The sequence below is a fragment of the Limanda limanda genome, chromosome 15 (assembly GCF_963576545.1).
Source record: "Limanda limanda chromosome 15, fLimLim1.1, whole genome shotgun sequence".
In the NCBI taxonomy this organism is placed as follows: Eukaryota; Metazoa; Chordata; class Actinopteri; order Pleuronectiformes; family Pleuronectidae; genus Limanda; species Limanda limanda.
The window spans coordinates 12,744,450-12,757,962 of NC_083650.1; the positions used below are offsets into that span (position 1 = coordinate 12,744,450).

The window sequence follows — 13,513 nt, forward strand, 5'->3', positions numbered from 1 at the left end:
CACTTCTGGCAATCTCACACTTTCCTGTAACCCCTGGTTTCCATAAAACTGATCGATAACATCCTGTGAGATACTAGTCTGTGTGTATTAACTTATCAAATTTACTATTAGTATTGTAAGTAGGTGATAGTTCATTTAAAAAAGAACACACTACTGACAGGACAGTGGTACTTCAGGTTTAAGCTGGGTTCAGTGCCACGATTGCCTGCCCATGCATCCACTCCTGTTTACTGTAGGCCTACCTGTGAGCATTTCTCTATAATATCAAAGCTCTTGTTTACCCAAGAGTAGAAGTTCTAGTCTTGGCTTGAATAGATTTGTTAGATTATAGATTTTGTTTTGAATGAACCAGTTGCACAAGAAAGATAAGAAACACGCGTCACCACGGTAGCACTTGTCCTACACGCTATCATTAAAACATACCTCTTTATGTTTCTGTAACATGATCCTCGAGTCGCTTGGTGAAGGTTGGTGTGACAGCAAATGGAGGCGGTGGAGATGCTACTCTCTTTTCGAATAATGGTGTCAACAGTGAACCCAAACTGCATTGAACATCATGTGTTGGCTTATGGTTCATGTTACAGGCCTGGTGGTCTGTTTCTGCTCTAACAGTGCAGCACCTGCTCACAGAGCTGAAATCTTTGAAAAACACTACCTCCTTGTGTCAATATACATTTTTAAGCATACAAAAAGATAATGTTAAAATGATAAAGAGAACAATAGGCTGTATATGCGAAATGTTAATAGCCTTTGGCACCACTGATAAATACAGGAGGTGTAAAGGGCATGGTTCACTATTCACATGTGAAACAGAAATGTTTGATCGTGCCCGTCTGCACTGAAGTGAACACAGAGTAAACCTGTTGAACCCAAATCCTCAATGTTCTCAAGCCACATTCCAATATAAAGTACACCATGGCCTTTCAGGAATGTGCCAAACGTGAACACAAAAGCACCCAAATAGGCAGATGCACATGAATTGAAATTAAAATTGAGCCAAAAATGAGAGTGACTTAATTTTTTTAAGTAAAAGCATCACTTTCAGTAAAAACATATTTTTTAAAGTCTCAAATTATAAAAAAAAATGCATAGAAATTAATATAATAAATGACCACAGCTCAAAGTAGCGTATACACTTAATTTCTTTAATTTAAAATTTAATTTAATAACAAACAAAAAGAAAAGAAAAGACATGAGCACTCAAGGAATTCATGCGCATTGACTTTCAGGAGAGCTCAGGCTCTTTTTTACAAAATAGTTTATTCATGATGACTGTCACATCCATGACCATTCAACCCTCATCACGCCGACATCTTCCCGAAAGAATCTGTTTCCTTCACAACTGCACACAAGACTACTGAACACTGCGTGGTGTGTTTGAACACTCGTCACGGTCGCCCACTCCTGGTAGGTGATACTGCCGACACACAGCTCCAGCTTTCTGACGTTCACTATTCTGTTCAAGTATCTGAGAATTACAGTGGCTCTAGTCACCGTAACCTGGGCTGTCACAAATTCCAGGGGTGTTATTTCCATAGTACTGGGTAAAAAAGACAGTTGTGTCACATATTTTATACCTTTTCATATAAATTATGTTTAGAAAAAGGGCTAATGAAACTATCCCAACTGAATTGGCCCCAAAATGATACTTCTGTCTAAAACGAATGAAATTGACACATATAACTATGCAGAGTTTTCTCTATCATAAACATCATCTGACCCTAATGATGCTAAATAAATGCAACATAAAAATTTAAGTATTTTTTTAAGTAAGTTTTATTGTCTTTGCCAACACTGGCTTAATTTTGCCTCAATAAAATTAGTTTAACATTTTTTTCACAAGGCCATCTTCCCAAATTTGCTTTTTTTTAAATTTTTGTTCATTTTTGTCATCAAAAAAGTTGATGCCCATTTCAACTGATAATCTTAGTCCCGAAAAAGAGGCTGTTGTTATAGCTGAGAACTAAGCTTCCTGCAACACACAAGCTGGAGACCTGTAGACATGTAAACTACATCATCACTTTCAATTCAGCTCTTATATACTGACGGGTGCAGATGAAACTGAACTGGCTCTGGACTCTCGTGTTTTCCGTGTGGGCATGATCAGGACACAGCATGAAATACCGACCGTGGCTTCCGGCAATTCATCGTCCTCAGTCCATTCATTGAGGTCGGGGTTGAAAACCTGAATGCATTTCTTGTATTTCTTCTCGCCCTCGTTCCAACCTCCGAGGAGATAAACCTTGTTGTTCAAAGTGGAAATACCTGCCGTGCTCACCCCCGTGTGCAGGGGTGTGCAGTAGCTCCACTGGCCACTGTGAGAATTGTAAGATTCGACGGCAAGGACATCCACCCTCTCCCCGCGGCCTCCCAGCTGGCTGCCGCCAATGACATAGGCCCGGTCTCCCACGGTGGCACCACAGTGCCAACCTCGAGGTGTGCTGAGGCTGGTCTTATCGTACCAGGTGTCGGTGGAGGCGTCATACAAGCACACAGCCCTGGAGTAGGCGTTGTTGATGTACCCTCCGGACACGAGGATCTTTCCATCGATGACCGAGCTGGCATGACAGCAGCGGGGCACATCCATGGGAGCTTTCATCTGCCAATGGTTGGAGGAGGGCACATAGCATTCCACAGAGGCCTGAACGCCATCACCATTTCTCCCTCCGATGGCAAACAAGAGGCCATTGAAGGTGTTAAGGCTGAAGTGGGTGCGCTTTTGGATCATGCTGCTCAAGTGAATCCAGTTGTTGAAACGGGGGTCATATCTAAGGAACATGAGGGGACATTTAAGGTTATATTCAAACCCTATGTTAAATAATAAGACAAATGTTGATTGTAAATCTTTGGTTCTTACCTGCAGAAGTTGCTGACAGCATGTTTAGCCTGGTTCCTTGCATCATTCTGGTCCTCGCCACCTGCCACATACAGGAAACCATCCAAGACTGCCACACACTGGTTAAAGCTCTTTGCCGGCATTTCTGTAAACTTATTCCACACGTTATCTGCATCTCTGTAGAGGACATCTTTGCTGAGAGATTTCTCTGTCAGGGCCGGACGTCCGCCAACTGTGAGAATCACCTTGAGGCCTCCGCGGACCTTGGTTCTGCGTGACTGGAGGATATTCTGTTGGTATGGCAGCAGGTGGTAATTCATGGCATCAACAAGGAGACGGTGGCACTCGGAGTCTTGCATCATCCTGGGCACGCTCTGGACGTGATTCACCAGGTCTTGGGCAGAGATGGTGCCAAAGCGGATGTGGGTCAGGAGATCTGCTGCGTACTTCAGCCTCTTCTCGTCAAAGTCCAACCACTTCATGGCGATCTGGAAAGCCGTGATTTCGGAGGGCAACTGCAGGGAGTCGTCTGAGAGGAAGTCGCTGATCTGCTCGTAGGTGAGCTTCAGGAACTGCTCCATCTCGGAGAACTCAATGAAGTTCTCCCTCATGAACTTCTGGGCTGCCTCCTTGGTTTCTTTGAGACTGTAGGCGTCGGCAATATTGGCCACGTACATGCAATTCTCCACGCTGAGCTCCTGCATGAGGAAGTCGCTGCACATTTTCACCAGGGTGCCGATCTGCAGCAGGATGGCCGCGGCGATCGTGCTGCCGATGCTGTAGAGTGACAGGGTCAGCTTTCCGGAGTATGCATACGTAATGGCAGTGGCGAGGCCGACCGGTGAGAGGTCAGTCAGGTCAATCGTCTGGAGGGTGGAGTCCTTCTTCAGAATGTTTCGAATGTACTCGCTGCAGGAGGCCATGACGACCTTGTGCACGTCGAACGACTTGGACTTGGTGGTTACTGTCAGATCGCAGAGGAAGCTGTCTTGCCTCATGCTGCTCAGACCCTCCAGGAGATTCGGGGCGTACACTGAGTCAGTGACTTCAGTTGAGATGCAGTTGAAACCATTTCCTCCTTCCAACAGAGTATTTAACCCGTTGATCTTGGTGATGGGGCTGTCCTCAACCATGATGGTCATTTCATTTATGTCTCCTTTACTTTTCTTGGTGGTCTTGCTCTTTTTGGGTGCCATGGCTGTAGCAGCAGAACACAGCCCAGACTCTCTGAAAATATAAACACAGCGTGTGAGATATTGTCTGAAAAGCTGAGGATGATACACAGAAATCAAACATGTGTCATATAAATCAGACAGATTAAGTTTATACAGGTGAATTATTCTGGCAAATAATGCAGTAGATCTTATTTAGTCTTTCGTAAAATTATTAGCAATTTAGAAGGAAAAAAACTACATAAAAAAGCCTATATTACTCAGATATATTGAATTATCTCATCTTTAGCAATATATTTTCCATAATCTTGAGTTCCTTTGGTCCCACAGTTCGTCTGTGTATTGTTTTGTTTGTCACATTTAACTTGTTGCATCTAAGAGGAACAGTTACATCTAGTGGATTTTTTTAGATACTACCAGGAGCTGTCATGTGTACCAGGTGATGCTGGAGTGAGTGAGAGAGTGAGTGCGTCAACATGCCACTCTTTGCATCTGTCACAGTTTATCAGCAGCATGTCCAGGAATAGCAGCGCTGGACGACTCTGCCATGACGTTCCTTTTATAGACTTTGAGACATGAGCAGCAGGCCTCATGTCCTCTGACTGTGTAAATTAACATAGTAACAAGCAATATTCTTTTCGGCATTTGTTGTGTTATTGTTTGTTTGAGGCTTATCCTGGATAATTATCTGAAATCAATCATCTATATGAGAAAGAAAGCTCCAAAACACTCAAATCATGTACCCAAAGACATGAAGCCTCCTCACATCATAGCTGCGTAAAAGTAATTTTTTTTACTGATAGGTCAACAGCCTCAAACTATTTATTCACCTTTCGCATGCCAAGTAAGCAAGAAAACACCACACTTTTCCATTTTAGGCTGACTGACAAAAACTGCGCACCACATTGTCTTTTCAATGCTACTATCACAAACAATTCAATCATGGGACAAATCTCCACTTACTTGAGAATTGAAGCTGAGGCTGGGGAAGAAGGAACTTGTGCCTCCAGTTACTGGAGCAGGAGAGAGAGACCAGCAGTCACCTCAGCTGAAAGAGACATGCAGTTAACTCCTCCTCTGGGGGGGCCAGTGCCAATCAAGAATAGTGAAATGCATGTGGCAGAGAGGGCAGGGACCACGCAACCCCCCACCCAACATAGTGTCCTACTATAGCCTCCAACGATGTCAACACACTGTGGAGGCTCGATAATTATTTCCTACAAGATGGTACATGGCGACATCTGGCTGTCTACTGTTTGATATAAAAAGTGAAGTGTCTTGTTTAAGTTTATAGAATTAGACAGCTTTTTTTATATGTATTCTTCTCAAATTAAATTAAATACCACATGATATGATTTATTATTTGATTGGACATGACTCTATATTTGATCTAAATTAAGACACTTATTTATCAGCACAGTTAATCATGTCATCCTGAAGCTTTTTGTGCAGAAGACACACACAAGTCTAAGACAGTGATTCTCAAAATGTTTCTTAGTCATGTCTCCCTTCAGAAGCCACACCCTGAGAGAAAAGGGAACACATTTTAAGCTGAATTCTAGTGAAACAAACACAAGCACTGTAGCATCAGCAGTCTATTGTTTGTTTATTTTCCTTACATAAATCAAATTGATAAAGCATATATACTTTTAAAAGTTTCCCCCTGGTTATCCACACTTCACCCCCTGGCAGTGGCTCGACATGCCTCCCCTGGGGGACATAGGTCCCAGTTTGAGAACCACTAAGAAAAAAGTGAATTCTGTAGTTGATGAAGCACAAGAGTGTCCCCATCCTCTATGTACGTCTTAAGCATGAATTTAAGTCATATTAGATGTCAGTGAATGCTTAATTGAATGCCTTCACTTATGAATAGAATATCTCAGATCTCTGAAGTCATTCACTGTTTTTAAGGTCTGTGGTGTCACACTAGGAGAAAATCACTATGCCATCCATAATTCTTTTCACTTTTAATACTGATTGTTTGCCTGATTTGAAGGATTCAAGTTTTTTTCATATGTCCCATTACTATAACTATAAAACAAACTTTACAGAATGGCTTTTACTAACTATGTAAACACAAAATAGGCTATACACTCTGAGCAGGCTTCTATGGATACATCTATTATTATTATCATAATTATCAGTTACCTATTATATGTTGCAATGAGGAATCTAAGTAAATTTTTGCATGGTTCTTTTAAGTCCTTGATGTTTTTAATTCTGTGGCAACATCTTGTTCATGTGCCCACGTGGTTAGTGTGTTTTTATACAAACACCCATCCTCGCGTTCATTAGGGAACGGATGAATCATCTCCAAGCCATCATCTCTGTCGCCGGTTCCGCCCATAATAATCGTGCCATCAACGGGCGCGCGCTTCCCGGTGTGTGTACGCGCGCGTGTGCGTGTGGTCTTGTGGGTGGACGGCCTGCACGTGAATCACCGTGATGGCCAGCAGCTCTGATGTGGTGAAGAGAGTGACGAAGTTCAAACTTCAGCTCGCGGACACAGCAGAGTCTGAAACGGTACATGCACATGTACATGCACATGCACATGGAGGAAGCGGAGGAAGCTGCAGCCTCCGGGAGACAGTTGGTTTAATGTGGCGTTTCTTTGGAGAAGTTACAGAAAATACGTGATCATGAATATTAGGCCTGATCACAGTCTATGGGCCTGATTGAGTATTTGAGCATTTGAATTAACTCTATACTCCAATCACCGCCTTGAGACAAAATGTGCTTCTAGTTTTCAGGTCAAATCATTAGTGTCCTCTGGTCTCATGTTGCACACATGTCTCTTCTGAGTGTTTTCCATTTTCATTTGACTCCTCAGGTCTCCAGGATAATGTGAGGACACAGGCTGACAGATCTGTTTCAGTCCCAAACATGTGCTGCTGCTTCACTGTGGGGGTTTAAATGGGGAGGGGCCTTGCTGCTAAAATTGGCAGCTCCTCCAGTTGTTCAACTTGTGGCTACCGTCCATCATTCCCCTGCAGGCTGTGACTCTCGGCAGGCCTCTTTCATTCACTTTTCACTCTAGGTGTTCATTAGAAATCGGCTAATATTTTACAGTGGTCAGAGGAAAGCAGTGTTAAATTCAGAAATCCAAATGTACAGCTTGACAACACCCTGTTCAGCCACACCTTGAGACTTAACCCACCAGTTCTTGCATTGTCCATTTATAGTTCGCAGTAAAAGGAGCAGCCTAAGTGGGTGTGTGGGGTTCCCATACATAGCTTCTGCTCTGATTGCAAAATCAGCAACTGTGCGGCTCCTAAACCAGGAACGCCATATTTGGCCTGTCGGGTTTCCTCCACATTTTCGCAACTTTTTCTACATTAAACATGAAGTTTTGCCGAATATGTTTTAAAATGTTTGAAACAGAATTTGAAATATTAGTTACTTATCTGTTGATACTCTCTTTCTAGGTTCTTAGAATCTTGCAGAAACTCAAGGATATGAATATCACACTAGAGGTGCTTTCTGTGAGTCTATGTGGCAAATTTTCAATTCATTTATACACATTAAATTTTCATTGACGGCACTGACCAAGTTTCTACATGTAGGAAACTGGAATTGGGAAAATCGTTAACTCCTTGCGCAGACATGAGAAGGCCGGAGAACTTGCCAAGTCGTTAGTTAGAGGTTGGAAGAAACTTCTCTCTAAGGAGGGCACAAGGTGACGTGTATTTAACTTTCTAGTTATATCTATGCATTTATTTTGTATTGTTTTGTATTTGGTTGAATAAATAAATAAATTGAATCTTGCATTTCCCCTTGATGCAGCCTCACAGAAGATGCGTCAGAGACGTTTTCTGTTAAAGACAAACTGGATGACCAAAAGTCTCCGGACGCTGGAGCTTTGACAACAGATTTAAACAACAACAACTGCGAAGCATCTCACAGCAAGAGTCAGGATTCTTCAGATGAAGCTGTCAAAACAGGGAGTAAGAAAGAGAAAGAACGGTGTGAAGAGCAGAAAGGAAAAAAGAAGGAAAATCCAACAAAAACTGAACAAGTAAAGGAGCATATTGTCCAGAGTGATGTCTTGGAAAAGAAAACTGAATCAGATGAAATGGATGATTCTTTTGCTTCCAAGAAAAATTATAATAGAGACAGAAAATCAAGAGACGGCAACCAAAACCCAGAGGAGGCTCATCTGAGATCCAGGTCTGATTCCAGGAAAAAACTGAGAATCCATTCTGACAGTGGAAGATCTGGCTCAGAAAAGGAGCAAAAGAAGAAATTAAAGAAGAAAAGCAAAGAATCTTTTTCATTTGAATCCAGTGACAAATACTCAAAAGCTTTAATACTGACCAATGTTGGAGATGACGAATCTTCAGGAATACCAAGGAGCTCAGAGTCCCGGAAGAGAAAAAGGAAGAAAACGAGTAAAGAACGGAACCTTGCTGTCAACCACGAACCAGAGTCTGAGAAAAAGGGATGTTCAAAAAACAAAAAGTCCAAAATGAAACCCAAAGATGAGGGAGGTGGCGTTGACCGAGAGGAGGCCTCCAAGTCTTTCGAATCGTTCTTGAACTATGACGTGAACGTGTCTAAGAAGAAAGAAAGATGTGGAGCTAAGAAACCATCCAAAAAACTCAAGATTAAAGTAAAAGAGGAGGGGACGAAACATCCTGATGTTAAACCTTTCAAATTATCTGCAAATGGTAGTCCTCTGAAACAGGTACATTTGAGTAAGATCATAAACATGTTGCTTTTTTGAGTGTGTTGATCAATATTTGATTTGTAATCAATCATATTTCAGAGATTTCAGGATTCTGTCATGGAGTTGATGAGCATCCCTTTACCGGCGTCTCTGCCTGAATGCGAAAAGCCATCCTGTGTTGATTACGTTGACATGAAAGGTATAGTCAGCAGCACAAATACACCTCTACTCTCACACTTTCTCATTTTGGTCTTTACACTTCGTCTGTTTGTCTCATAGTCGAGAAAGAGTCGGATTTCTGTGACGTCTCTGAGGAGCATGCCATGTTCACTGGTCAGCGGCTCAACAAGAAGATGCAAGTGTACTCAGGCGCCAAGACCGTCTTCCTCCCAGCCATGCTGAGCTTGTACCAGCAGTGTATCCGCACCCTCCAGAACAATATTGGCAGTGAGTAAAGGCCAAAGAACCCTCTCTGCACGTATTTTTTGTAAGTCTGTTGGATTTATATTTAGGTGCAGGGATCTCTTCACAGTGCTTCATGAAACTGGCGGGGTCCCGTTTGAAATCCTCGAGCCAGTGCTGGAGAGGTGCACCGCGGAGCAGCTGCTACGCATTGAGGAGTGCAACCCAGTAAGAATGTGCCTTAAGAATGAATTTAATGCAGACGTAAACACTCTGGGGGGGCATTTCATTGGCTACACCTGCTGAGACCCCTCCCAGGGCTGGAGGCTGTGCAAGCGATTGTAGAGTAAACTGAAGTCACTGTCATTTTCCTGAAACCATTTTAGAGCTACATTTTCACTGCAGGAACTTTCTCCTGGAACTAGGGACCTTTGCAGGAATTATTTTTATTCCGCCGCAGGCAGCAGGGTCAGAATTATGTTCCCGAAAATAATTTGAACCCCCTAAAAAGTCCACGCTTGAGGGTTAGTACTTAACAAAACTAGAAGAACCTTTGGGGTGAGGCTTGCAGAGCTGAAGATGCCTGATTGGTCGAGTCCTCCAGTGTTTTATTTCAAATCCCATAAAATAAATGTCCTTACTTTTAGTCCACCATTTTGTCTTTTGAATGTGATTTTTGTATTAGTATTCGGCACGATTTTATTCTTTATGTTGTTGTTTGTCGCCATTCGATTGATATGATACAGTGCTGTTGTATCGTTTTCTGCACTACTACAGCCTTGTTGACTGAAAGGAAATAGCATGTTGTTGCCAGAGGTTATTAATCAGCAGGTTCATTTGACTAATGTCCTCTGGTCAGGTGGGAAAACAAATAACCGAATGCAAAAAAAGTTCCTCAGGCTAAAAGTTCCAGGTAGATTTAATCTAAACATGGCTTAGAATGACACTCAGTAGAGCGCATACCTCTACCAAGGCCCAACAGTCCCCTTACATTCATCAACTTGCACCAAATTTCACACTTCACACACGTCAGTACCCTAAATATGCCTGATACTTTTTCATCAAGATCACATGATAAAGAGTTAGGGTTCAATGCTAAAGGAAGTATAGACAACTAATCTAGGATCCATGGACAGGGCAAAAAATGATGAACAGTTTTGAACTATGTTAAGTAGAACATGGTTGTCATTGAGCATGTTTATTTATGGTGGCCACTGAGTGTGTGTCTAGTTGAGTAAACAACTTCATAGAACTTTTGGCTAAAGATTGTCAACATTGTTTGCCATTAACCCTGTAACCTGTTTGTTTCCACAGATCTACGTTGGAGTGACAGACCATTTATGGGGTAAACACTGTCAGAGGGACTTCAAGCACTCCAGCCTTCAGGAGTATGAATCGTGGAAGGAGATGCACGTGAGGCTGTCGGAGGAGAGGGAGAGGAAACTGCAGAGACTGACAAAAACCATCGTTTCTGCACATTCTGTTAAACCTAAAGGTGTGTGCTTCATACAGAATGTGGCTCTCACTGAAACTAAACCTGACTGATCGTCAGTTGACTAGTTCATTCTGATCAATGTCAAAAAAACATATATCCATTGTGAAATGAACCTTGAAAAGTGACTATTTTATTTTTATAAGTATTTTTGATCCTAAATATATCCCGTACCTCTTTTTTTTCTCCAGGTCGGCAGGTGAAGATGGCATTTATTCACACTGTTGCCAAGCCACCGAGAGATGTGCGAATTCAGCAGGAGATTCATGGAACTGCTAGTCAGCAGCCTCATCCGCCCAGGTGCAGGTGGGTTCAGCATCCTAAATATAGACACATCTACACAGGTTTTCAGGTTAGCTTTTCGTTCTGTTCTCTGTTAATTTGTTCATGAAATTACACAATTTAGTTGTTTCCTAATTTTAAAGAATAATAGGCGCTGTTCTGGGGCATTGCTCTAAATTTTTTGGTAAAGCCTGGACGACTGGTGAGACATGTGGTCGCTCCGCTCCTCTTCTTAATAAAAGCCTTTATCTACACATTAATCAGTCAACGGCAGCAGCTCGGCAGAGTCGTAACCTGTTGCAGACTTGTTGCTGAAATGCTTTTTGAGTGATCCAAGCCAAAGGCAGGAATTGGAGTAATGTGCTGGATAAACTGGTTTTATTATTGTTGAACACGGCCTGGGCTCCTTTGTTGTGAACTGTTGCAACATGGGATGTCATGCTCACTAGCCCTGGTGTAATGCTGACATCTGGAGGTTGATGGAGACTAATTTTTTTGTTTTACCTGTTCATTGTTTTTTTTTTTATATAATTCTCTTGATTAAATTATGCTTATGCTGTTATTACTTAAATTTCCAGTGTCAAGGTTGAAGACAACAGATTGCGGCCAAGTTGTAGTGAGCCCATCAGGCCCAGCAGCTCCAGTTCTGGGGGAAGCACTACTCAAGACCCCCGCAAAAAAACAAGTGAGCTGAACAGAGACTATTTTAGATGTAACGTTGTTTTCCCAACTGGTCTGATTGACCTGTTCAGATATTTTATACGTTTTTTTTCTCCGGTGGTGTTCTTCAAATGAAAGCTATAACAGCAAGTTATTTGACACCTTTTCTTTACCCAATTCATGTTCACTGAGATCTGTAAAGTTGTATTGTTCTTACAGGAGTTGCTCCAATGATGGCAAAGTCCTTGAAGGCATTTAAGAAGCAGCTGGGGCGAAGATAAACACTCTTACGTGAAGGACGTTGGAGAAGTGCACTTTATCACTGATTAACTTTACAAGGCCTTGTGTTCACCTTGGATCATTCTGTGTTTTTTGTCTTAATATATAGGCAATAACAATGTTTTTTTTCCCATAACTCTGAATTGTCTTCACTATTAAAAGGACAATAAAATCTGCAAATTCACCTGATTTTATATATTTCTTGTCTCTTGATGTTTTTGTGACAAACAGGGTCAGGGGTTGGTTATTTGATGGGGTGGGGCTCCCTCTAGAGGATGTATTGATAAGTGTTCTATTCTGTTTTTTTTCTACAAACTCTTTGCTATACAAAAACTTAAAATTTGATTATCTTTATGAATAGCATTTTGATATAACTAATGTATGTTTGATAACATAAATTTTACCTCCTCCAGAACTACGTAAATAACCCTAAGTGTTTTAACAAACAACATGAAATGTTTGATACATTTTTATAGAGTAAATTGTAAAATAAATCTTATTTTTTCATGTACTTAACCTGTTTCGTAGAAAAGTAGAAAACTGTCAAACTATGAAAGGAAAGCTTCTTTTCAACGGAACAATAAAAATCGATGATGTGGAGGGGAGGACTGCCATCTGCCATTTCTTTCTTCATTTCAAGGACCCTTCCTGTCTATTTCTGTTTTTGTGGACAGAGTTGAACAACTGTTTGAGGGAATATAATAGGGAAGGTTCAGACGTTGCTGCAGCCTTCAGCGCCACCCATGGTGAACCGCTAAATCTGCATCATTAATCGATCTGTTTAATCCAATGGTTTGAGGTGAGCTGCTGTTTTAGATCTGTTGGATTAATACATTATTTTGTAATACCTGTAAGTTAGTAAACATGATCTGTATGTTATGGGTGGGGGGAAATATATTTTCTCATGAAACTGTTTATCGAGGCATCAAATATATATATATATATATATATATAAACACAGACTGATAATTGATAATATGTAATAAAGGTTGAGGGATATTGTATCAGAGCCTAAGCCCTACTAACCTTGGAGGATGGTTGTAAAATGATCTAATGCTGTCCGACCACAAGAGGCCCCTGCGACAGAGGGTTGGAACTGACCATGACCTCTGACATGGAAATGATCTGGCTGGGAAACATGAGTAAAAGGATTTTTTTTCATTTAGATATTGAAATGAATATTACATCTGTCATATATTGTGTCTAGAAAGCTCAACAATCATGCAGGATGTGACATTTTAAACATACTTACAAAATTAAAGCATAAAGGCTGGATTACAATCTGACCTAACTGAAGGCAAATCATGAGGCAAGTACCCAGGGGCCCCGAAAGCTGCTGCTTTGTGAAATACTGCATTTGTTTAATTGTTTTTTAATTGATTTATTCCAACTTCAGAAATTGCCACATCATTAATGAAATGCTATAACAAAATATATGATAATTGATTATTCTTTTCAGTGGGCCTTGCTTTGGTACCTGATCGTATTTCATGTATTCAAGCATTGAATGTGATCCCTGAGTCAATATGCCACTATTCCATTAAATATTGTGTTGATGCCTAAATATTGTTTTAATCATTATACCACACTACAAACTTAGGAGCACTTAATATTCCCGCATAGCAATACAATAGAAATACATAGAAAATCGGTTAGCACCTTAGTACAGGCACTTACAATACAAATAATTTCTTAATATTTTTTTCAAATTTTTTCTTAACTAC

At 41.2% G+C, this 13,513-nt stretch overlaps 2 protein-coding genes across 2 annotated transcripts; one reads left to right on the top strand and one right to left on the bottom strand.

Annotated features, from left to right (window-relative positions):
• Positions 1–1,788: 1,788 nt before the first annotated feature.
• Positions 1,789–5,017, bottom strand: klhl31 (kelch-like family member 31). The gene is made up of 3 exons (XM_061086732.1): positions 4,972–5,017; positions 2,858–4,063; positions 1,789–2,768 (listed from the first exon to the last, which is right to left on the bottom strand). Exons 2-3 carry the CDS (start codon positions 4,030–4,032, stop codon positions 2,036–2,038), a joined length of 1,908 nt encoding a protein of 635 aa, XP_060942715.1. The 5' UTR covers positions 4,033–4,063; positions 4,972–5,017; the 3' UTR covers positions 1,789–2,035.
• A 1,436-nt stretch (positions 5,018–6,453) lies between these two features.
• eloal (elongin A, like) lies at positions 6,454–11,791 on the top strand. The gene is made up of 12 exons (XM_061086734.1): positions 6,454–6,531; positions 7,434–7,490; positions 7,572–7,684; positions 7,792–8,175; positions 8,293–8,692; positions 8,774–8,873; positions 8,954–9,121; positions 9,207–9,304; positions 10,391–10,571; positions 10,760–10,874; positions 11,429–11,535; positions 11,730–11,791. The coding sequence occupies exons 1-12, from the start codon at positions 6,454–6,456 to the stop codon at positions 11,789–11,791; spliced, it is 1,863 nt and encodes a 620-aa protein (XP_060942717.1).
• The last annotated feature ends 1,722 nt before the right edge of the window (positions 11,792–13,513 follow it).

Coding starts and splice junctions, on each gene's coding strand:
- klhl31 (XM_061086732.1), bottom strand. CDS start 4,032: ATGGCACCCAAAAAGAGCAAGACCACCAAGAAAAGTAAAGGAGACATA. Junction 2,769..2,857: donor GCTGTCAGCAACTTCTGCAG/GTAAGAACCAAA, acceptor CATGTTCCTTAG/ATATGACCCCCGTTTCAACA.
- eloal (XM_061086734.1), top strand. CDS start 6,454: ATGGCCAGCAGCTCTGATGTGGTGAAGAGAGTGACGAAGTTCAAACTT. Junction 7,685..7,791: donor CTCTCTAAGGAGGGCACAAG/GTGACGTGTATT, acceptor CCCTTGATGCAG/CCTCACAGAAGATGCGTCAG. Junction 9,305..10,390: donor GCATTGAGGAGTGCAACCCA/GTAAGAATGTGC, acceptor TTGTTTCCACAG/ATCTACGTTGGAGTGACAGA.